General features: G+C 41.5%; 1 protein-coding gene across 15 annotated transcripts in view; it reads left to right on the forward strand.

Annotated features, from left to right (window-relative positions):
- The window catches only part of KMT2C (lysine methyltransferase 2C), a 354,350-nt gene that overhangs the window by 219,410 nt on the left and 109,725 nt on the right, over window positions 1-25,215 (forward strand). For all 15 annotated transcript variants that reach the window (XM_075922783.1, XM_075922788.1, XM_075922785.1 and 12 more), the window contains 2 exons: window positions 20,697-20,816; window positions 23,406-23,522. In XM_075922783.1, the coding sequence (XP_075778898.1) occupies window positions 20,697-20,816; window positions 23,406-23,522 (237 nt within the window). The remainder of the gene's footprint in view (window positions 1-20,696; window positions 20,817-23,405; window positions 23,523-25,215) is intronic.

Here is a 25,215-nt window from a genome sequence, read left to right on the forward strand (position 1 = left end):
ATTGAAGCTGGAAGACAAATCATTGTTAACTTCCAATATACTGTGTTTTTTAAAGAAGCATCAGATTTGGCTTAATGAAAAACAATTTGAATGGTCCTGGAAAATATACATTGTTTATCAGGCATATAGTTTATTGTTAATAGTCTATTATTTTAAACATATTTGCCTTGAAAAACTATGTAAATATAGGTTGAATAATTGAAGTTAAGAAATGGTGAAGTTCTCAAATGGGAAATTCCTTACTTTTGGATTATCTGAGCATTAGAGCAAACTAGAAATTTTACATGGTTCCCAGACAGTGGGTTGGGACCCCAAAGTGGGTTGCGGGGTCATCTGAGGTGGCTTCGACTTTCTGGGCTAAAATCTTAATTCCAATGCCCAAGGCCAAAGCCAGAGGCTGAGGGCTTCAGCCCTAGAAGGTAGGGCTCAGGCTACAGAGTCTCTGGCTAGTGCTGACACACTTGAATTTCAGCTTTTATTCCCTGCCCAGAGTGGTAGGGCTCAGGCTTTCTCCACCCTCATCTGAGATTGTGACACTTAGGCAGTCCCTTTTCATGGGTTGTAAAGTAATTTTTGTTGAAAGTGGGTCATAATGCAGTGAAGTTTGAGAATGCCTGTCTTATATGATCCTCAGATGCAATGTTAAACACACGTCCCAGAAGTGATATCCATAATGTTGCAGTTTTTATTGTGTAATCTTATTTCTCAGTCTTTCATATCAGTCTGCAGATATATCCCTATTGATTAGTGAATTGTATGTGTAGGCAGGATGTGGTAAAACGTCTTCACCCACCTTTATAGATGAACCTGCAGCTATCCTGCTGTCCTTGTGCTTGGAGATTTTCTGTGGGCAGAAATTTGTGGTTATGGCAAATGGTCTGATAATTTTGTTATGTTGGCAGATATCTGTTAAATTTATTGGGTACAAGTCATTGCAGTTGTGATTTGGGAAAATTTATCATAGTCCTCAAAAGTAAATACGATGTTTTCCATCTTACTCATTTAGTCCAGGTCTACTCTACACACTTACTTTGGTATAACTACATTGCTATGGGGTTGAGAAATGAGAAATCCAGCATGGATTTGTAAACAAAAAATCATGTCAAACTAATCTGATTGCTTTCTTTGATAGGATATAAAGCCTTGTGGATAAGGGAGAAACAGTGGATGTGGTATACCTAGACTTTAGTAAAGCATTTGATATGGTCTTGCATTACCTTCTTATCAATAAACTAGGGAAATACAACTTAGACGGGGCTACTATAAGGTGGGTGCATAACTGGCTGGATAACCGTTCTCAGAGAGTAGTTATTAACGGATCATAATCATGCTGGAAGGGCATAACAAGTGGGGTTCTGCAGGGGTCTGTTTTGGGGCTTGTTCTGTTCAGTATCTTCAGCAACAATTTAGATGATGGCATAGAGAGTATAATTATAAAGTTTGCAGATGATACCAAGCTGGGAAGGATTGCAAGTGCTTTGGAAGATAGGGTCAAAATTCAAAATTCAAAATTCAAAACTAGAGAAATGGTCTGAGATGAAACAGGATAAAGTTTAATAAGGATAAATGCAAAGTATGCCACTTAGGAATGAACAGTTTGTTTTACACATACAGAATGGGACATGATTGTCTAGGGAGGAGTACTTCTGAAAGGAATTTAGGGGTCATAAATTCGACAAGTTTATGATGATAAGTTTGACATGAGTCAATAGTGTGACATTGTTGAAAAAAAAAAAGCAAGCATTCTGGGGTGCATCAACAGAAGTTTTGTGAGCAAGACACAAGAAGTCATTCTTCCGCTCTTCTCTGTGCTGATTAGTCCTCAAATTGGAGTATTGTGTCCAGTTCTGGGCACCACATTTCAAGAAAAATATGGAGAAATTGGAGAAGGTCCAGAGAAGAGCAACAAAAATGATTAAAGGTCTAGAAAACAGGAGCTATGAGGAAAGTCTGAAAAAATTGGGCCTGATTAGTTTAAGAAAGAGAAGACTGAGAGGGGACATGATAGCAGTTTTCAAGTATCTAAAAGGGTGTTACAAAGAAGAGGAACAAAAATTGTTCTCCTTGGCTTCTGAGGATAGGACAAGAAGCAACAGGCTTAAACGGCAGCAAAGGAGGTTTAGGTTGGACATTAGGAAAAACTTCCTAACTGTCAAGATAGTTAAGCACTGGAATAAATTGCCTATGGGGGTTGTAGAATCTCCATCACTGGAGATATTTAAGAGCAGGTCAGACAGACACCTGTCAGGGATGATCTTGACAGTGCTTGGTCCTGCTATGAGGGCAGGGGACTGGATTCGATGATCTCTTGAGGTCCCTTCCGACTCTGATTCTATGAAATCCACACTCCTAAATGATGTAAGTGCACTGATTGTAACCCTTGGTGTAGACAGTGCTGTGTTGGCAGGAGAGCTTCTTCCACCACCTTAGAATGTCTTCACCAGAATCTTTTACTGTTGTAAATTTGCAGTATAGACCTGTACTTAGTTAAGACTATTCACCAGCTCAAGCAAAGCCAGATTTTTTAAAGAGGTGAGAAACAATGTCCTCTAAGGATTAAGAATCCAAGACTAATTTAATCCTCTACAGTAAATCCAGCAAATTGCATACAAGATAATTCAACCAGCTGGGGTTTTGTGCATTTCTCTTATGGGCTTCACTGTATGTACACATATTGAAATTGGCTGAAAATACACAGTAAATCAAAAATTTTCTGCTAATCTTCTAAAAGAAACTGTACTTGCCCCTGTTGTAATGTCTTCTTATGGTATTTAAAAGAACATTGTCAAGTATTTTAGAATAATCAGACACTGTTTCTATACTTAAATGTCTGAAAATGAAATATATTTTCCTGTTAAAATGTATTTAGTTTGTCATTCAGGTTTTTTTGTAGTGTACTTAAAAATTACCTCAGCTGCTGCTTTTTGAGGAGTGGGGGCGGGGGAGGAGTCTGTGATGGGGAGAGAATGCCAAAGTGTAGTAATTTGTTTTTTTTTGTTGTTTTGGTTTTTTAAAAAATTTCATACCTCAGCAAACTACTTCCCTCATGTCTTGTGAGAGAGTTCAATCACAGTTCTGGTGATAATGTTTGTTAATTAGCAGCTGCTGGAGAACCTGTAAGTTTATGTGAATTTTACTAAAATCACATTAAGTTTCTTATTTCTTCCCAGCTTTAATTCAGGAATAATATACATAAGTGGTGGAGGAAAATAATTCTACATTTAAAAACATCAGCAAAAAGCACTGCGTTATATTGTACATTCTGCACACTTCCTCTATTGTTGACATGAACATCTTAATATATACAGTGTATGTAATATAGCCAAGTTACAATTGCTATGGGAACCATAACATTGAACATTATGGCTAGAGTGAACAAAATCTCAGTCATAATGTTGTCATAATATGATTTTAGCATTTAATTTCTATGTTAATTTTAAAAAGAAAACAGCGTCACCAGTGTATGTCTTTGAAATCTGCATCTTCATAATACCATAGTAATACTCTGAGGAGTGATCATAATGGATCAAATATTCAAATAAACACGTGTAGTTAATGTTTTAATGTCTAACAATTGAAATAGCACGTGTGGTTATTTGAGTGTACAGAAACATGGATTTGTCTGCATAACCATTTCCTGTGATTAAATGGCTCCCATTTAAATTAAGAAAAAAAGACTGGTCATATAGTACACAACTCATTTAGACTTTCTTTATTTCTGGTTTTTTACTCTGCCCAAGTTGGGGAGGATCAAGGCCATTCTAAAAGTTATTGAATGCAATGAAAAGTCACATTGACTTCAGAGAATGCATATTGAATCCAAATATCCTACATTGGAACTTGGATCATTCCAATAGCAATTTCATTGTAAGAAAAATGTCTGCAAATATTTTGGTCCAAATCCTAAACTCTTCAGTTGTCAGGCATTTGTTTTTCCACCCTAGCTCTGTCAAACTTCCTTTAAAATCAGTGGAAATTTGCCAGATTAAGGACTGAACAAAAAGTAAGAGAGAATATTCTCTCAGGCTACTTGATTAAAGTATTAATTAAAAGTAAACACAACTTTCCTCTTTATTATACTAGTTTTGTTACAACTGTATCATCTTATGTTTTTGTGCTCTTAGTTGATCATTTCTTAATTTTGTTCCTATTGTTATAGATTGGATTTGAGTGTATTAAGAGATGTGCAGATCTACAAAGGAAACATATTTTAGGAAAAGAATTTTTTTTCGTAACTGATGTTTTCTAAAGATAGCTGCACCATTGAAAACACACTTCAAACTTCGTCATAAATTAGTGATACTGTGTTTATTCTTTTGTACTCTTAGATTAGTTTCTCATTATATACTAAGGTATGTACATATATATGCATATACCTGAGGCAATGCAGTAACTCTTTCCAATGACGGTTCTCACTTTTATAATATTAACTTCCTAGTCTGTTCCCTTTGCTAAGGGACTGAAATCTTTTGAACGTGGGTCTGTAGAGGATACTAGCTTTAGAAAAATCCAATTACTGGTAAACAATTTCCCCTCTGACTAATGTATAAGCAAACAGGAAAATCTCAGTTGGGTAAGTCGTGTGTTAAACTTTATACTCATGGGTAGCACCTAGAATTGCATTGATACAATTTGCCTTGAGTCAACATTGTTATAATAATCTTGAACTTGTGGCAAATCAGAAAATGTGGATTAGAATAATTAACCTCCTGTGAAGATATTTCATTAATACCTGAGAGAACACACAGTATTTTTATCCTCTTGTGTTTTAGTATACTCGCTTTTTAAAAAGTGAGTATTAAATATAGAGGTCTCCTTTTTCTTTCAATGTGGGATGAATATCTACTTTTCTAATTTTTAGTAGACAAGCGATTCACACTGTCAACTGCATTCTCTGCCATCAAGTGCTAAGTTTGATTTTAGAAGTTGATTCACATACTGTGGAATGACAGGAGTAACTCCATGGTCAATATTGTAACTAGATTTTCTCTTTCATAATCCTTATTTGGATACCTTTCCTAACTTCAGAGAAACAAAAGGATTCTGTACATAATTTCACATATTGTGTTCTGCCAAAGGAAAATTATTGTGGTGAAGTTTGAGGATAATTGTATAAGTTGTTCATTGGAAATTAATTAAAAAAATTATAGATAATTCACTTCTTTGTGCTAAGGTCTACAGACCTGTTACAATGAGCACATACCCCTGTTTGCAGCAGGGGAATTGAATCAGACATGTCAGTGCTCTTTGAAGCTTCTGCCAGTTTTTTCTGCCTCTGTGGTGGCTCAGACAGGTTTCTCTGCTGCAGCGCTTTTCTGAGGGAAATTCAGGGCCGCATTTCAAATTTTTCACTAACAACTTGGCTTAATAATGTGTCCATCTAATCTCCAGTCATGTCCCAGGGGCTGCATTTGCCTTGGGGGGGAGCTGTACTCTGCATCCCCTCTGAGGCATTTGCAGTGTCATGTGCCCCTGCAGGCTTCTAGGGGACAGCTAGACTGAGAGAGCCAAAAGCAAGCAGAAAGGTCTGTGCCTCCTGCTTCATTTTTAGTGAGTGTCTCTTTGGGAAATTCAACTGGCTTTGCAGGTTGAGCGCAGTTTCCCTCAAAGTGCAGTCTGATTGGAGGCTCTTCCCTACTCTAAGCAAGAAAGAAGCCAGGCAGGATTGGAGACACTGGCTCTGCTGGGCAAAATGCAGCTAAGTAGGAGGAAGTTGCCTTGGGCCTTTCCCACAATGGGAAATATTGCAGATAGGATTGTAGAGAACTGTCTCTAGGGCAAGCAGCCCCAGCTCCGTAAGGGGAGTGAAGCCAGAAGGGCAGCTTGCCAGATGGAACATTAAGCCTGAATTTCTAGCCCAGAGCAGCAGCCATGCCTCTTGAGTGTAGAGCTCAGCCATTTCCTCCCTCACCCCCCACAGCTTGCAGATGGCAGGCACTTTCCAGAGCATGGTCTCTGCCAACCCCAGAGAGTCTAACAAGAGGCCTCACGCCCCGTTTCCAACACAGATCTGCCCACATGGATTCCATGTTATAGAGAGGGGTAGAGCTTCTGGCACATCCACTCCTGAGGCCTACAAGGGATGGGAGCCTCAATGAGGACTGGGGATTTGGTAGCCACTTGAAATATTTTCTACACAATTTCTGTCCTTCCATTTTCTTGCTTTAGAGAGGAAGCAAAACGGGGCTGAAATTCCTAACAGCGAAATAAATGAATAATAAAATCAGTGCTGTTTCCCCAGATCACCTTTATGGAATGCTACAGGGTTGGATAATCCCCAGTTCCAGTTTCCCCATCTCACCTATGGATGCAGTATGATGGATAATTCCAGTCCTGAGTTCCTTGACTCACCTTCATGAGTGAAGCCTGGCAAATCTGTGCAGAGAAGTCTTAAGTAATAGACATGCTTATTCCTCTATGCATGCATATGTACATCACACCTCTCTCTCGCTCTCTCTCTGTCACAGTCACACACACACACACACACTCTCTCTCTCTCTCTCTCTCTCTACCTCCACCCTGACACTCTGTGCTCCCCCACCTCACTCCCCCCCTCCCCCCCACACACATATATTTGGAATTCTTCAGTGCAGGAAGGCCAGGAGTCCAAATGATAGTTAGACAACCATATATTTTTAAATATCACCCAATACAAAAAACAAATTAGAGTTTATCCTTTCACTTTTTTTTTTAGATCAGGAAAGAGTTTTTTAATATTGGAAACTGTTTGGGAGCTCTACAACTGCCTTTGACATGTTATAGCTATGTTTTCCTTCTCATGTATCCTGGGAAGGTGTAGTATAGAGGGGGATTTCCTGGAAGACTGCAAACATATAAGGCTGTCCTCACCAGCTGTGTCTGTGGGTCATCATGTTCTAATGACAAGGTTATTGTTCTTAGCTTTTGTTGCAGGTTGTCCTAGCTTGCGACTATCTTCTCCTTCACCCAGCAGATGACTGTTGAGTAATGAGAGGTTCAGCAACCCCAATGAGGGAAAACGGGCAGGCATTAAAGGGTCTATAGTCCATCATTTCTTTCTTTGTTATAAGGCAGGGGTGGGCAAAAGGGCCTCTGCGGGCATCCAGTCCTCCAAGAGGGTTGATCTGGCTCGCAGAGGCCCTGCTTCTCCCCTGTCCCCAGACCAATTAGGGTCTAGGGACCAGGGAGTAGGTGGAGTACCATATGCCTGAGGGCAGGGAGTGAGAGACTTCTCCTGCTCCAAGCCCTGATTGGCCTGGAGGGAGGGGGAGTGCTTCAAGTCTCCTGCTGCCCTGAAAGGGGCACAGCGCTTCTAAGTGCTACACACTCCTTGTAGAACTGGGGCAGGGCGGGAGGAGACTTCATGTACTTCTCTCCCCGCCTCCAAGCCTGATTGGCATGGGGGTGAGAGGCAGGAGGCAGGGGAGAGTGCCCTTACATTGTCAGGAGCACAGGCACCTAGAGCAGGGCTACTCAACACATGGCCCATGGGCCACATGTGGCCTGCAGCCTGTTTGTTTCTGGCCCACAGTGCAGTTTGGCTTTACACGGGGCTCAACATGCGGCCCGCAGGTGGGAACCAAAACAAAAGAGGTGTAAATACAATAGTCTTCTGTTGATAAAAATTTTAGTAGTTAAATTCCTGGACTGTCATTGCTCATTGAAAGTGCTGTCATATGGGTGAAAATTGGGTAAATATTGCATTTTATTAGTATCAGGAGAACTGACTTAAATGGGGCCTGTGTGTTGTGTAGTCTTGCCTTAATCTTTGTATTCATGCCCATCAATGTGAAAGAAGCTATTTGCATTTATTTGCATATATATTTGCATGTATATGCAACCACGCTTAAGTTGTGGCCCTCGGCATGTGCTGTGAGTATCATTGCAGCCCCTGGAACTTCTAAAGTTGAGTAGCCCTGACTTAGCGGTAACTGCCAGCTAGTGAGAACAGCTGGTGATTCTCCGTGGGGAGGCAAACATGTGGCCTTTGGGAGAAATCCTTGGAATATGGTTTTCACTAGGAACATGCTCCACAACAGTGAGGCGTGTCTCAGGCGGGGTGAGCACTGAAAGATGAAAGCAGATGGGCTGGATGGAATAAATGGGTACAGGGTGTCAGCGTTTCTAGCCCCCAGAGGGGAGGTGCCAGGAGCACTGGGGCATTGTGGGAAGTGCTTTTTATTCATGCCCTTCACTGTGAAAGAAGTTATTTGCATATATGCATGTATATGCAAGCACACTTAAGTTGTGGCCCTCAGCATGTGCCGTGAGTATCGTTGTGGCCCCAGGGGCTTCCAGAGTTGAGTAGCCCTGCTATATCCGATGCCTGCGGGCACATCCCTCAGAAGTGCATTCATTGTAGTCTCACCGCAAGAGTGTGGCAAGACAGAGTACTCTGTCTCCAAATGCTGCTCTTTGATGAGACATTTCAGCCCTCAGCGCCTCACGCCGCCTCAGCCCAAATTGAGCCCCCTAAGGCCCAGGAGAGGTGAACTGATTCCCCTTGGGCAAAGTCAACTGTAAGATGGAAGGTTTCTCCAGCTTGATCCTTTCCGGATACTTCATCTGCCAGACTCAGCAGAGGAGACAGACCAAGGACCTCCAGTACCATCCAATCCTGTACCACTTCCAGTACAGACTCTTAAGTCCCACCAGTCACACTCATTGGCACGGTTACAATCAACCTTGGTGCTGACTAAAACACAGGAACCAGAGAAAGTGCCATCGTCAGCTAAAGCACAGGCAAAATCTTCCACGCTGGCTAAAACTCCACTTATGGCACTGAGCCTGGAACTGCCTTCATTACCCCTGGTACCCAGGCCACCTCCACCAGTGCCGTATTCATCGGCAGCAGCTGACAAAGCATCAGCATCAAGCTGCTCTATTCTGAGAAGACCAGATCATAGCACTTCGGTGTCGGCTCCTGCAGTGCAGCCTCACTGCCTCGGCACCGTGTCTAGGGAGTGGTCACCAATGCTGCCTCCTTCAAGGGGTTCCCCAGGCTTCCCAAGAATCCCCAGTGCTGTCGGTACGCAGCAATCTCGATGATGACCACAGGATATGAACTTTCTGTTCTCCCATCCTCAGTCAAACTCCCAGGCGGTGGAGGCCCTCCATCGTCAATCAAAGCTGCCACAATTCAAAGCTGTGGCCTAGGATAAAGACCACACACAACTCGACGTGTTCAGCCTCATCACCCACTCTTCAGCTCCATATCACCAGCTATTCTGTCTTGTTGGCGAACCTTGACTTTGACAGCTATTCAAAGCTGGCGGATCTTATAGAACACCTTCCGGACCACAAGCGTCCTATATTAAAATCCATAATCCAGTAGGGCCACACTGTTGCCTGCATAGCTCTTCAGTCTGCCTTGGACATTGCTGATGCTGCTCGCGTTATGGCAGCCTCCATAGTGATGCACAGGGCCTCTTGGCTCCAGGCTTCTGGGGTCCCAAGAGAGTTCCAGGGCAAAGTCAAAGACCTGCTCTTTGATTAAAGACAAGCTCTTCGCTGCCAAGACAGAGGAGGTGCTGCATAGCAGCAAAGACTCCCACACAACTCTGCACACACTGGTCATGTATACCCCACCCTACCATCGCAGACGATATACAGGCAGTCCCCGAGTTACGCGGATCCGACTTATGTCGGATCCGCAGTTACGAACGGGGCCCTCTCCCTGGTCTCCAGCAGACCAGGGAGAGGAAGCAAAGCGGCGGAGCACGCGGGCAGCAGGACAGCCATGGCGCGTCTTGGCTGTCCCGCTGCCCCCGTGCTCCGCGGCTTTGCTCCAGACGCCTGTGGTACAGCAACTGGGGCGCTGCCAGTTGGTCCTGTAGCACCGCTCTGGGCGCTGCTGGACCAACCCGGCAGCACCCCAGCTGCTCTGCCCCAGGCGTCCTGATTCAACCACTGCTGGTCAGTTTCAGCAGCGGCTGAATCAGAACTCCTGGGGCAGAGCAGCTTGGGTGCTGCTGGGTTGGTCCCGTAGCACCGAGGAGCGGCGGCGCTACTGGACCAACCCAGCAGCACCCCAGCTGCTCTGCCCCAGGCATCCCCAAGTCAGCCGCTGCTGAAACTGACCAGTGGCTGACTACAGGAAGCCCCTGCCCCGGGCTTCCTGGAATCAGCCGCAGATCAGTTTCAGCAGCAGCTGACCTGGGGATGCCTGGGGTTCTTAAGTTGAATCTGTATGTAAGTCAGAACTGGCGTTCAGATTCAGCCGCTGTTGAAACTGATCAGTTTCAGCAGTGGCTGAATCTGGACGCCAGTTCCGACTTACATACAGATTCAACTTAAGAACAAACCTACAGTCCCTATCTTGTATGTAACCCGGGGACTGCCTGTATACTATACCATTGGCAAAGGGAGCCCCCTTACATTTGCCCACAGCAGAGGGGATTTGAATATGACCACTCCAGGTCAACAGTGCAGAAGAAGCACCCTCCTCAGAGCTGCCCCTTAGCTCCCCACTCCTCTAAGCAGCAGTTTTGAGGATTTGATTGATGGTTGCCTGACCTCTCCTCCATCCTAGTGCTGCAACAGTGTACCAACCTTTTTTCCCCCACTGTTTGCGCCCCTTTTACCACCAATGGGCTTCTAGTACAACAGACCGGTGGGTGTTGGAGATGATCCAATCGGGATAAGTTCTATCTCCTTACCTCCCTTCCCCCAACCTCCCCATCTATCCTGTCCCTCTTCAGGGACCCTTCTCATGAGCAATTCCTATCACCAGAGGTTGACCACCTACTACACATGGGAGCCATCAAGAGAGACCCTGACCTTTACAGGGCATGGGATTTTACTACAATTACTTCCTTGTCCAGAAAAGAATGGGGGTTGGAGACCTATTCTAGATCACTTGCAGATTAAACAAATTCCTGCGCAAACAGTGTTTCAAAATGGTCACTATCTCAGCAGTTATCCTGGCATTGGATGAAGGGGGCTGGTTTGCAGCCCTCAACAATCAGGATGCATATTTTCATGTCACTGTTCATCCCTCTCACAGACGATTTCTCTGATTTACCATAGGATTAAACCACTTCTGTGGGTACTGCCCTTTGATCTATCCTCTGCCTCCAGAGTTTTCTCAAAGAACCTTGTGGTGGCAATGGCTTATCTCAACAGATGGGAGTTAATAGTCTCTTTTACTTAGCCAACTGCTTTCTAAGGGTCCATCATGTGCAGAGACTATCAACATTGTGCATATCGCCAGGCAACTTTTCGAGGCTTTAAGACTCTTAATAAATGAACAAAAATCCATGATCAAACCAACCCAGTCTTTAGAGTTCATAGGCCCTCACTTGGATTCTTAACAGCGTGCCCCTATCTACCGCATCACTGCTTCCAAGCCATAAAGGACTTGATTGCCAGAGTGTCGGCGAGTCCTGTTGTGACAGTTCTCACCTGCTTACAGCTTACAGGCAGTGGCAGCCCATCAATACAGGCGAACTAGGTGGTCACCTAGGGCGCTAAGATAAACGGCCACTGAGGGCTTTGGAGACGGGGGCGCCAGTTGCCGGCAGCTCATCTAGGGCTGCTCCTAATTATGGAACACATGGTGGCAACTACGTATATAGTCTAACACTCTCGCCTCCACTTCTGTTGCCTCTAACACTGGCTGTCCTTGGTCTACCCCCACTCCAAACATCAATTACACAAAATGGTCTCCTTCCTATGCAACATCCTCATTTCTCTATGCTGTTGGATGATCTCAAGCAACCTTCTGAAAGGGTCTCGTTTCAGCAAAGGCAACCTTCTGTCCAGATTACAACCAATGCCTCCCTGTTTGGATGGGGCACTCACTTGCAACACCACTTAGAACAGGGAAAGTGGTACCCACAGGTGTCCAGACTTCATAACAACTTGCTGGAACTTAGGGCTATGTGAAACGCCTGCATTCATTTTGCCTCCAGTATCCGCAACTGCACAGTCCGCATTCTGACCAACAACATGACCACCATGTTTTGTATAAACTAACAGGGAGGAGCTCAGTCCCATTTGTTATGCACTGAGGCGATTCAGCTGTGGAATTGGTGTATCAACCACAATGTCATGCTCACAGCTTCATATCTACTAGGCATGAACAACACTACAGCAGACACCGTCAGTCAACAATTCTCCATAGAACACGAGTGGTAGCTTCACCCCTGAATCCTCGCTTCCATCTTCCAACAGAGGGAATACCCCCCAGTAGACCTCTTCGCGTTCCGTCGCAAAGTCAAGTACCCACAGTACTGTTCCTGAGCAGGTATAGGGCCGAAGTCTCTGGGGGTATGTCTAGACTACATGCCTCTGTTGGCAGAGGCATGTAGTCTAGACATACCCTGGGAGATGAATTCCTCATGACCTGGAGTGCTCCGCTTTACTACACTTATCCCACAGGTCTTGCACAAGATCAGAGTGGACAGGGCTCGAGTCATTCTGATAGCCCCCTCATGGTCCAGAGAGACCTGGTACCCATTCCTCCACCAAATGTCTCTTCTGCCTCCGTACCCTCTCCTGGACAGTTACAACCTACCCTCCCAGAACCAGGGCATGATCCTACACCCTCAACCCCGGTCTCTTCACCTAAATGCATGGCTCCTCTTTGGTTCCAGGGCTCTAAAACACTTTGTTCTGATCAAGTAAAAGAAATCCTTCTACAGAGCAGATGTAAAACCACTCATACCACTTACCTCTCTAATTAAAGGTGTTTCTCAGCCTGATGTTCTCTGAGGCAAATTGAGCCCTTCTCCTTGCCAATTCATATCCTCCTCGATTACATCCTTGAGTTGAAAACTGCAGGCTTATCCATCTCATCCCTCTGGATCCCCCTTGCTACAATGACAGCCTTCCATCTGCTGGTAGATGGATTCTCTGTCTTCATGCTCCCTACTATCAGGAAGTTCCTTAAAGGTCTTCCACAGCCACCACCAGTATGGGATTTGGACTTAGTCTTGGACTCACTCACTCAACCTCCCTTTCAATCCTTACCGACCTGTTTCTTATTCCTCCTCTCCATGAAGGTAGTGTTCTTAGTTGTGATTACTTCTGCTTGCAGGGTCAGCAAGTTTGGGGCCCTTATGGTAGACCTGTGTTTCACAGTTTTTATGAAGGATGCCTATGGCCTCACTCCACTTTCCTGACAGAGGTATGCATATTGTTCCATCTCAACAACCTATGGTGAAACCAGCTTTCTACCCAAAACCACATGCCTCCTGTCAGGAGGCCATTCTGTACACTGGACATTCGGAGAGCCCTTGCCTTTTACATTGATAGGACCATGGACTTCCGTATATCTCAGCACCTGTTTGTCTCCATTGCAGGCCATTCCAAGGGCATGTCCATCTCCATGCTGATATCCTCTTGCATTACTCGCTGCTACTCCCTACACAGCAAGACTCTCCCAGCTCCACCTAGAGCGCATTACACCCATGCCGTGTCCATGTCTACGGCATTCCTTCACAATGTCTCACTCAAGGACATTTGCCAGGCAGCCACTTGGTCATCTGAACACACCTTTGAGATAATATGCCATCACTCGACAACCATCAGCTGACATTTCAGTAGCCACAGCAGTCCTTGCTTCTGCCACCAAGCAGTGACTCGGAAGCCCACCTTTCTATTCAATTGCTGCTTTGTAGTCACCAACAGTGAAGCACCCACAGGCCCATCACTTGAAGAAAAAAGGGACATTACTCACCTTGTGTAGTAATGACAGTTCTTTGAAATATTTGTCCCCATGGATGCTCCACTACCCTCCCTCCTCCCCTCTACTTCAAAGTACTTAGCTACTCGGGCATAGATGAGGAACTGAGGATGGTCGGCCCGCTTGTGCGAGGCACAAAGGCATGAATGCCGCGCCTGCTGCACATGCGCAGCCCAACCAGCTACTGCTATGCAAAATTTCAGTCTGTGGTGCCAGGATGATCCAACACAAACAGTGAAGCACTTATAGGGACACACATCTCGAAGAACTGTCGTTACTGCACAAGGTGAGTAACTTCCCTTTCTTGAGCCAACCTTGTACTTTAGCATAAATAGCTCTTCATCCTTCCTGATGTTTACTTCCCAGCCTTGCATGTAATTAAAGAGCAGTCATATCCCTTTCCAGCTTTCATCTTGCCATGCTTAACAAGCCAACTCTTTCAGTCTCCTCACATAATATAGGCTCTCAGTTCCCATGATCCTCCTTGTAACTAACAGATGATACTCCCCAATCTGGTATTTGCTGCTGGGTGTCTTGAGAAGTTAGTTCTGTAGTTGACTAGGCTGTCTTCAGGTGGTGTCTCAGCTGCCATCATGAGCGCTCCTGGACCTGTGTGACCTCAAAGACTGCAGTATCCTCTTCAGGTCCCAATTCTCCAGCCGTGCCCGACTCCTTCTCCTCCCTTCCAGTCCAGCCACATTATCTCAGTGGCAGGTGGCCACAAAGGGAGGGGGAAGTAGGAACCCAGCTTGTCCTCTACTCTGGGTCCTGCCTCAGGGAACCTAGAGTTGGCAGCCATGTGCTGTGTCCCCTCCAACTCTGCAATCTCTTTCCCTGGGACCTTCCCCAGAGCCCTAGCACCTTCCCGGCCCTTGTATCGGTGCCTCAGTCTGTCAGCAGTCAGGCAGGATCTCACTCTCCTTCTGCTCCTGCCCAGCATTGCTCTGTCCAGGGTGCTGCAGTCCCCCTCTAACTTCTCAGGTATCCACTCCTTACTCCTTGGGCTCTCAAAAGAGAACTGATTCCTCTGTCCTGCAGTCCTTTTCATATATGGGCTTAATTTGCCGCCTCCAGCCCTTCTCTGGTTGGCTGTCTACTGTGAAACAACCTCCCTAAGGCTGCTTTTTAACCCCTTTCCATCGTCATAGCTCTTGTCTGTATCTGCTGTAGTTTGAATTAATCTTTTTTGAACATTGGTGATCAGAATTCTACACAGCATTTCAAATAGGGTCTTATCCATGCTGTGTAAAATAACATTAATACTTCTTAATTAATCTCTGCTAGAAATGTCTTGCCCGATACATCCTAGGATCACATTTGCTTTTTTTGCCATTGTATCACGTTGTGTGATCAACTCACACACCCAGGTGTTTCTCCTCCTCTTCTGCTTCCAAGTGATTGGTCCCCAGCTTGTAGTAGAAATTCTTATTATTAGACCCTACACACATGACCTTTACACTTTGTACTATTGAATGTAATTCCATTGATGTTACTCAGCCTTCAAGGTCATCCAGATCTTCCTATGTAATATTCCAATCCTCTTCCGTATTAACCAAGTCTCCCAGCTTTTTAGTACCAGCTGATTTCATTAGCACATTCCTACTTTCTTAGCCAAGGTCATTAATAAAAATAGTGAATAAGGTAAGTCCTTACCCATTTTACAATTCTTGAACTAATCTCCAATTTAACTAATACTTTTCTCTTTTGTACCATGCCAAAATGCTTACCTGAAGTTCCCTTATATTTAAAAAATGAGTTATTTTCTAAAAGAAGGAAATCAGGTTAGTCTAATGCAATCTGCCTTTGGTAAACATATATAGCATTAAATCCCTTTTTACTACCATTAATTTAATTATTCTTTCTTTCATGATCTCTTCTAAAATCTTATACCACTGAGGTTAGACTAATGGATCTGCAATTGCCCCAAATATTTTATTTTCTCTTTCTTAAATATAGGTACAAGGTTAGCTATTCTTTAGTCATACAATAGTACTCCTGAATAGAAAGGTCAGTTAAAATCCTTGCTACCACACTAGCAATCTCATGTTTCCATTCTTTCAGAGTTCTAGGATGGAAATTATCCAATCTCCAATCTAAGGACATTAAGTTTTTTCTACTGCTTCAGGGCTGGTAATTTCCATATACTCATGGTCATCAACCATCCTGACTTCTTGCTCATGTTCCATTTTGAAAACAGAGACAAAGTATTCATTTAGTTTTGGGGTCATACCTAGATTATCTATAAACTCTTCCTCGTCAACTCTGCATAATTGCCCAACATCATTCTTCCTTACTCTTTTTATTTTTACAAGTTTTAAAAAAATCTTAATTTCCTTCACAAGAGTTAATTTGATTAGACTTTTACCAAGTGTCACTGTATTCCTAATTTTCAGCTTTATTTGCTGATCACTCTGATTTTCCATTTTCTATGGGTTCTTTGCTTACTGTTAACAGCCTTTGTGGTGGCTATTCATCTGGAGCCTTTCCCTACAGTTTTCTCCCCCTTGCTAGGGTTGCAATTGCAATAGTTTCCTCATACTTGATTTCATGAAATTCCAGGCCTCCTCTACATTAAAGTCCCTCAGCTGTTCAGTCCAGTGACATCTTAAACTAATTCCTGTAGTTTCTCAAAGAATGCCCTTTTGAAACAAAACAAAATATAGTTTATAGCCTGGCTTTAATGAGCTTTCCATTTTATTTAGACCGAAATCAACTCATGATTGCTTGATCCGAGGTTATTCTTGCAATCAGCTCTGCTGTGATGCCCTCACTTCTTACCAAAATCAAGTCTGAAATTGAATCACCTGTTGTTGATCAGTGATGATTTGATAATGAGAACCATCATCCATCACATCCAGCAATAAATGGGCCCAGCCAGTATTAATAGCATTTATTTTCCGGTCACTATCTAGGAAAAACTTATAAAACAACAGATGGCCTTTGCAGCACTTTATAAACTAACAAAACATGTAGATGGTGTCATGAGCTTTCATGGGCACAGCCTGATAGTCTCCCATTATGACATCATTCCCGGTAGAGTTTATCTTTCTAATAGGACTGGCGCGATCCTCCGGAATAAAGCCCTATTCCGGAGGATCTCTTATTCCTACTTTCAAGGGCTTTATTCCAGAGGATCGCGCCAGTCTGGACGCTCTTTTCCGGCTTTTCCCCAAGCCGGGAAAAAAGCGGCAGCCATGTTTATTTAAATCCCGCGGGGGATATTTAAATCCCCTGCGGATTTCCCTATTCCAAAGTTCGAAATTAGCATGCCTATTCCGGAGAAGGGGCCAGTGTAGACGTAGCCATAGTAATAAAGAGATCTCTCTCTATGTCTGAGCCCAACCCAAAGGTTTCTAACACATCCCAAATATTATCCCAGTGGAATCTCTTGTACAATCTTTCCCCAACATGGTTTTGACCCCAACAGATTCTGTTTTGTCTATACTACTGAGAGAGCAAACAACCGTGTTGTATATATTTCCTATTGGGAGTTGTGTTATACCAGCTTTTTAATCATTTTTAATAACAATGGAAGTGTTTAGATACTACTATCATGGTTGTGAATGTGAGAACCTAGGTAGAGCGGACATTTTGTTGGTGTGTGAGGCTGGAAAGAGACTGTTATGATGTTTTCATTGTTATTAGGGGGATTGTTTTCAATACAAGAGTTAGATTTATAATTGTTATTTCAAAGTCCTTGTATAATTTTTACTTTGAGAGAAAATATACAATTGCAGTCTAAAAAGATCATATGTGGTATTTTATTAAATATTGAAATGACACGAATGCTTATGTTTTCTTCATCTTTATTTCTGATTAAAGTATATTTCATAAAGGAGACATTCAATTGCTAACCACAGCCACTGGTGATTTAGTAATAAGCTCTCCTGATCTTTGTTGTTGTTGTGTTTCCTTTTGTTGTAATTTAGTTGCAGCTGTGTTGTTGAGTTCTGAGGACTCAAGAATAAGATGAAGAATAAGAACTTCCTGTTTGTCAAAGTACATAATTATTATCATGGTTTTGATATAAATGAACTGTATACAACTTTTTCCTCCAGTGTTGTGCTGTAATGGGCATTAATTAAAAGCCAAAATATAATTAATGCATCTCTTTGATGTAATTAATTTGTTCATATTACTGTGGAAGTGGTGTGTTTTTAATTAAATTTATCTTACAAGAAATTCAAATGCCTTTCTGATCTACTAGAATAAAAGTTGGATCCAATTGGACTATAACAATGTGGTTTATAATCATATATAATACATTTTGTTCTGAAAGGTGGATATTTCATATTCAAATTTAAAGCTCTATTACATTTTAAATCATTTAAAAATATGTAATTTCTAGGCAAGTGTGTTCTTGCTAAAGCAAAATTATTTAATATATTCCAAATAGGATTCTAAATGGTTTTAGTTCTTAAACAATTGCTTTGAGTAATGTGTTTTGAGATTTTTGAATTGTGGAGCTCAAGTGCTATATTCTGTCTTATAAACACAGGATGAGGGAAGGACTTTGATATGTAGAATTTGTCCTATATTTTGTTAATAAAGAACAAAATACTTGTTTGTTTAGGGGGAAAACATCTGAAATGTCAGAGAGATTTTTTTAAATCTAATTTTCTGGAAATTTTTGTTCTTGCTGGGGATGTAAAATCCCCTGTAATTGGTTAAACAGTTAAATGAGACATTTTAACCGGTTAACCAATTGAGGGGGGGGAGGGTTGCGCTCCAGCTCAGCCCAGTCGAAGCAGCCCCTACACAGGCCAGGCTGGAAACCTGGAGCAGCCCCTGCCTGCGACTCCCAGAGATGCCCCTGTCCCTGGTGGGCCCTGTGGGTCTGGGGCAGCTTCTGCCCATGTCAGGTGGAGAGTGGTTACCCTGCCAGTTAACTGGAACCAGTAAACATCACCTGGTTAACCTTTCACGTCCCTGGTTCTTACCCAGACTGGAAGCTCATGTTCTGTACACCTTGATGTTAAAGAGAATGTTGCATAGCAGCAAAGAGTTGATATCTTAACTGTCCTGTAGCTCCTGATCTGCTAACATAGTATCTGACAGTTATTCTGACAATTAATATTGATAGAAATAATAATAATCTTTCAACAAAAATACTGCAATATTTTAATAAGGATCTAAAATCTTGTTTTATTGGCTAACTGGTTATATACAATGTTTAATCAGTTAAAGGTGGGGAGAGCCAGGAGATTGTTCCAGTCCACCTGGCCAGGAGTGCCTCTCTCTTCCCACTGTGGCTGTACTGGAGCAGACCCACCATCACAGGCAGGGACTACTCCATCTCGCGCCAGAGGTGCCCTTGCCTGTGGCGGGGGCGCCAGGCTGAGTCCGTCACGCACAGGAGCTGCGCCGGCCATTCAGTTGGAGTAGCCCTGGCATGCAGTATGCCACCGAGGCCTAGCCCATCACAGACAGATTCAAAAGAAATTGTTTCCCAAATCACTTAATTTTGCTTGGCATTGTTTTATATTAAAACAATGTGATGTGTGATATATATCTTTATGCTTATTGTCCCAAAGACCAATGTTCTAAGGCCTCAATGCTGCAAATATTTTTGCATTTAAGTCTTTTTCATATGTGAATACTTGGGAGTAAAGGTTGCACTTCTGTAAATTGGAACTCTCTGGTCTGGACCAGGATCAGAGTCCTGGCATACTGCTGGGGAGAAGAGTGGAAGGCAGCCTGGTGCAGTGCAGGGCAGGAGAGGAGGGGCAGGATCCAGGAAGCCCATAGGGGAGAGGGGGAAGGAAGGGGTGGGGCCAGCAGTATTGGAACCAGAAATGAGCTCCACTGGTTCGGCACAATACCTCCTTTAGGACCAGTCAGGTCCCAAGAATGCCGGATCAGAGAGGTCTAACCCGTACTTGCATGCCAAATTAGGGGCCTAAACTATTGCTAAATGTAGTTTTCTGGAAAGTAACCATTTTTTTCTTATACCATTTTAATCTTTAGCAATGTTTTTGCTTAATTCTAAAGGAATGGTAAAATTTTATTATTCATTAGCCATGCTAAATATGAAATTTAGGATAAAATTACCTTGGTAAATCATTTCTGGCTTAATCCTGAAGTCCTTACACAGAGTTCAAGCAAAACTTCTACTGCCTTCAATGACTGCCTGAGTAAGAACTGCAGGAACCTAAGTACATTTTCCTAACCTACCTCCAAATTGGCACTACATTGGTAACGCTATTCTTGATTTACTCTTTATGTTAGGGGAGTACACAAATATCCCAATCAAATTGGGACCACATTGTACTGGACTTTGAACAAATAAAATAAGATTATGACTTCTTAAGTTCAGCTTTATGTATCCTGTATTATGTTAGACATTGTTTGATATTATAGTTTGTTATAATACAAAAACAATTGGAGTTAAGATATATAGGTGTGCACTTTTATAATTGTACATTTGTGGTATACTTGCAGGTCAGAGGTATTTTGTTAACTGCTCACATTTATTTTTCATTTTTTTTCATGTTTTAGTTTTATTTTTACCCTTTGTCTTACATGCTTCTCAGCCTACATGTTGTTTTGAATATTGATAATTTTATATTTAAAAGTGATACAAGGCCGTCTCTTCCTTCAAAGATATGGATAGAGGTGTAGAAGGGAATGTATTCTCAAAACCCTTCCGTAATTTCAAAATAATAACTTCTTGGCATAGTGATGCAAAATTTAGAGACTTACTGTGTTGCTATGATTGCTGCCTATGACATGATGGTGATGTCAGTCAACCCTCTTTTCTCACATTTTCACTTTGTAGGTTTATTTTTTAAGTCATTTCGCAGACCTTTTAACCTTATTGAGGGTTGAAATACTCTGCGTAAATCAGTAAAGGGTTGAAATTTTCCCTATATGAACTAGGTTAGCAGCTAAGTAAATTTGGGAGAGAGTGCCTATGCCTGCATGTGCTTTGCTTTCCAGAAACTTTTGGTTGCTTGCTTTATTTTTTTAATTTCTTTATTTTTATGTTGCTGAGTTTTATACATCTATTTTCTCACCTGCCGTATCCTAGGGGGCTTGGAGTACCAATAATACAGTGAGCCCACCTTCCTGGTCCCCAGACATTTCAGAAGGTCGGGACATTTTTAAATCCAGACAGCTTCCTGGCAGTGCCATTTGGAGCATCAAAGTGGTAAATAATTTGTATTTATATTCATGTATCCATTGCTATCTTTCTGCTATAGAGGCTACCAATAAAAACTGTGTATAGCTCAACTGAATTAATCTTCCATTTTAATACTGTTAACTTTGGCTTTTTAAGAAAACCATTGAAGTCTAGAGCTTTTTCAATTAAAAAATATAAACTTACCAGAACATAACACAGAATGTTGTGGCATTGCATAAATTTTGAATTTAATAGGACAAAATAATTAATAATACCATTGTAATAACTTTTTTTTTTGGTCGGGGTGAAGTGGAGTGAAGGCTATTGCTGTTAAATAGTTATCAAAGGAGTTACTTAAGGGAGAGAGAGCGTGTGTCCTGAAGACTGCTGGCAGTAAGGAGAGCCAAACTGAAAAGGACTGAGCTCTGGGCTGTTGGCAAAGTATGTTTCTGTGGAGACATATTGCAAAAGGCATTCACAGTGACACATGTTTAAACACAACTTTTTGACTGTCTTGGAAGGAGCGAGGCTATTGCCCCATTAATATCTACCATCTACGGAAACTGAGGGCTTGTCTATACAGAGCAGCAAGTGTACACTTTAGGGAATGATTTCTAAAGCACACTAATGTGCATTACTTGGTCCACATAGGCCCTGCTGGTATGCACTGAAAATTCCCTAATGCGCTTTTAGCATAATGCTGTTTCAAACAGCACCACGTTAAAGCAGGCTAAATAATTTTTAGTGCACACTAGCAAAATCTACATGTCCCCCTCTCCAAGTGTGCGTTGCTGCTCTGTGTAGACAAGCCTGCTGTGGATTTACTACTACACTAAAAAGAGAGAAAAATTAATGAAAAATATAAAACCATAAATAAGTCACTTTTGATTTCCACTGATTTATTTTCATCTCACTTTAACTGTCATGCTAATTTGCTTTATTTTAATTTGATATTAGCTTAGCTATTGCTGCTTGAAACTTTAATTTGCAGCATAATGTCCAGCATAAACATTAATATATTGTGCTATTTCTGTTACATTGCAAGTCTTGTGAAATTAAAAATACTGATGTCTCGTCTAAAACGCGGAATGTCCGAGCATTTTATTTCTAAAGAAAGTCGATCTTTACAGTGCATATATATTTTACACTCTATCTAGAAAGAGAGAGAAATTAAATTTTGACAAGCAATATCTCCTTCTTCATTCTTATATCTAAATTGCTGTATGATTGCATAGCCTGAAAGTGGGAAAAGTGCAGAGTTACTTTAAATTATAGTTCGCATAGTATTGTTACTAATGGATATTTGGATTCTACCTCTCAAAAATTGTTACCACATACTTCTATAAAAATAGGGGATGGTATATCTGAAACTACTATTGGCCATATAGAGGCCGTAATGTTACCTTCAATCTATGGGATTCGTATTAATATCAATGGAGACTGTACACATAGATCTAGAGCATCTTCCATTGACGTTAATGATAGTACCATATTTCATTGAGTGAATTGTTTTGTCTTTGAATTTTTGGCATCTTAAAATAATTTTAAGCAAGCATTCAGATAGACTTGTAAATGTTTTATGGACAGCAAAACTAAGTTCAAGTAGCTATTAACTTAAATTTCTTAAAATGTGTTTAAAACAAAGACAAACATTATTTACCATATAGTAAAAAAGCACAACAGAAAATCTGCTGTGTTGAACATGTACCTTAACTCTCATTGATAAAGAAAAAAAGACCTAAAGTACATGTAATCTGAATCTGGTCTGAAAAATGTCAACCACAATTCCATAGAAACATAGTCAATAATAAAATTTTCCTCTTTTGGGTGTGATGAGTGAGTTCCTTTGTGTTTTGATTTGTTTTTCCAGTTCAGTGTGAAATAAATCTTTTATTCATGAAAGCCAAATTAATTCACAATAATAATTTCAGGTAATTAACATTGAAAAAATATGAAATTTACTCCCCCTCTTTTCTCTAGTTCACTGAATTTGAATTCACCTCATCAGTTAAAGAATATGAACCCAGAATTCAGACTAAGCATCTGCAGCTTAAACAAGGGTGGGGGAAAAAAAGAATAAAACACCTTGCACTAAGTATCAGTACTACAAAGAAAATTATTATTTTAGTATTATAAATAATTGTTTAATAAAAATTAAAGTCTTGATCTTGTTCCCATTGAATCTGTGGGAGTTTAGTCATTGACCTGTGAGGGCAGGATAAAGCCCTAAGAACTTTTAATGTCTGTGTGACTATTTACAGCAAAGAAGCGTAGCTGCTTTAGAACTGGTAAAGTACCCATGCAACAGTCAAAATGTTTAGCAGGAGGCAAGATGGAGAAAATGTATTTCTGTATTACTGGTTGTGCCTGTAGTAAAAATTAGTGTTACAGGTTTAAAGTGTTACAGTTTAAAGTCTGTGAAGATCACAGACAGAGGAAAATATTTTAATCTGAAGTTAAAGATATTCTACTACAATTTATGCAGTAATTTAATAAGGATGATATAGTTGCCTATTTCCACTTGAAAACACTGCTCTTATTTATATAGTTACAAGGAAGTGTCCCTGTGCTGAAAGAGATCTGGATTGCATTTAAATTGCTCTTTTATTCTACTAGGGCCGTGGATCAGGATTTCCAGGGAAGCGGAGACCACGTGGTGCAGGTCTTTCAGGAAGAGGTGGCAGAGGTAGATCAAAACTAAAGAATGGAATTGGGGCTGTTGTCACTCCAGGGGTAAGAACTATCTTTTTGATAGTATATGTAATTTGGTGTATAATTTCATTTATCCAGCTTTTTTTACGAGAAATTTTATGTCTAAACAAAATAAGCTTTGAGAAATAGTTTTGATAACAATCTAGTTTTCATTAAATGTAATTATATACTTACAGTTACAAATAGGGAATAACTGTAGAGTTATTCATCCATTGATCCAGAACAATTTTAAACTAGCTACATTCCCTTTTAAAAGGACACTGTTGAGGGCCCAAATAACTTTTTCCACTTCCACTGGGCACTGTAGAAATGGGAAAAGCAAGGATTGTATCACCTTCTCTTGACTCTCTATAATAACCTCCAGAGGATAATCCAAGGTTTTGGGAGTCTCTGATGAGGAGCTGTCCATAGAAGGCTTTCCATCTTTGGGTCCCAATTGAGTTTTCCAAACCATGAGATGTCAGTATTGTCTTGCAGCGTTACCAACAGTTCCACTCATTACTGGTCTCTTAGAAGAGGTTTAAGGGTAAATTTGAGCTAAATAACAGAACAGAACACTCAGAGCCAGCTCTGGTGGCTGTAAACAAACTAAATTAGTAGAACATAATACATAAGGAGATTTCCTTAAAATCAAAACAGTTTAATTGATCATATTTACACATCAGTTTTGAAAAATCATGATGATTTTGTTCAACCAAGAAGCAGGGGAAATAAGCACCTAGTTCATTAATACCAGGTTGAAATAGAGCTACTCCTAATCAAAGGGTATGTCTAGACTACATGCCTCTGTCACCAGAGGCATGTAGATTAGGCTACCAGACATAGGAAAATGAAACGGCGATTTAAATAATCGCCGCTTCATTTAAATTTACATGACTGCCGCGCTGAGCCGACAAACAGCTGACCAGCTGTTTGTCGGCTCAGCGCGATAGTCTGGACGCGCGGGTGTCGACATCAAAGGTATTTGTCGGCCACCCAGGTATGCCTCCTGGGATGAGGTTTACCTGGGTGGTCGACAATTACCTTTGATGTCGACACCCGCGCGTCCAGACTATCGCGCTGAGCCGACAAACAGCTGGTCAGCTGTTTGTCGGCTCAGCGCGGCAGTCATGTAAATTTAAATGAAGCGGCGATTATTTAAATCGCCGCTTCATTTTCCTATGTCTGGTAGCCTAATCTACATGCCTCTGGCGACAGAGGCATGTAGTCTAGACGTACCCAAAGGAACCTACCAAAAGACCCCCTTCATTCAAGTGAAAAAAGAATTGGAATATCACAGTTTTTCCCTTCTTCTCTATATTTTTTTTAAAACCTCTAATAGAATAAATTTGGTAATTCAAGCATTCTTTTTAGTGTTTTACCAAATATGATTGAACATAAAAAAAAAAAGTTAGAAATTATTGTTCATGTATGTGCATTTGAGAAATCCATTATAACGTTTATGTATTTGTCAAATGTTAGTTGTCTTTTTTCTTTCCTATATGCTGCTCTCATATGGCACAGAAGGGTAACTAGTTTGTGTGTTAAATTTTAAATCAGAAAACAGTGAATTATTCTGCTTTTCTGGGTTTGTTTCCCAGACATAATCTTGTAATGAAGTTTTGTTAAGACACTTCCAAAATAAGCCAAGGATATTTTATCATTATTTATTTAATCAATTGTATCTAATTACTGAATCAGCATAAAGATACACAATGGTGTAATTATATGCAAT

The sequence above is a fragment of the Pelodiscus sinensis genome, chromosome 2 (assembly GCF_049634645.1).
Source record: "Pelodiscus sinensis isolate JC-2024 chromosome 2, ASM4963464v1, whole genome shotgun sequence".
Taxonomy (NCBI): Eukaryota; Metazoa; Chordata; order Testudines; family Trionychidae; genus Pelodiscus; species Pelodiscus sinensis.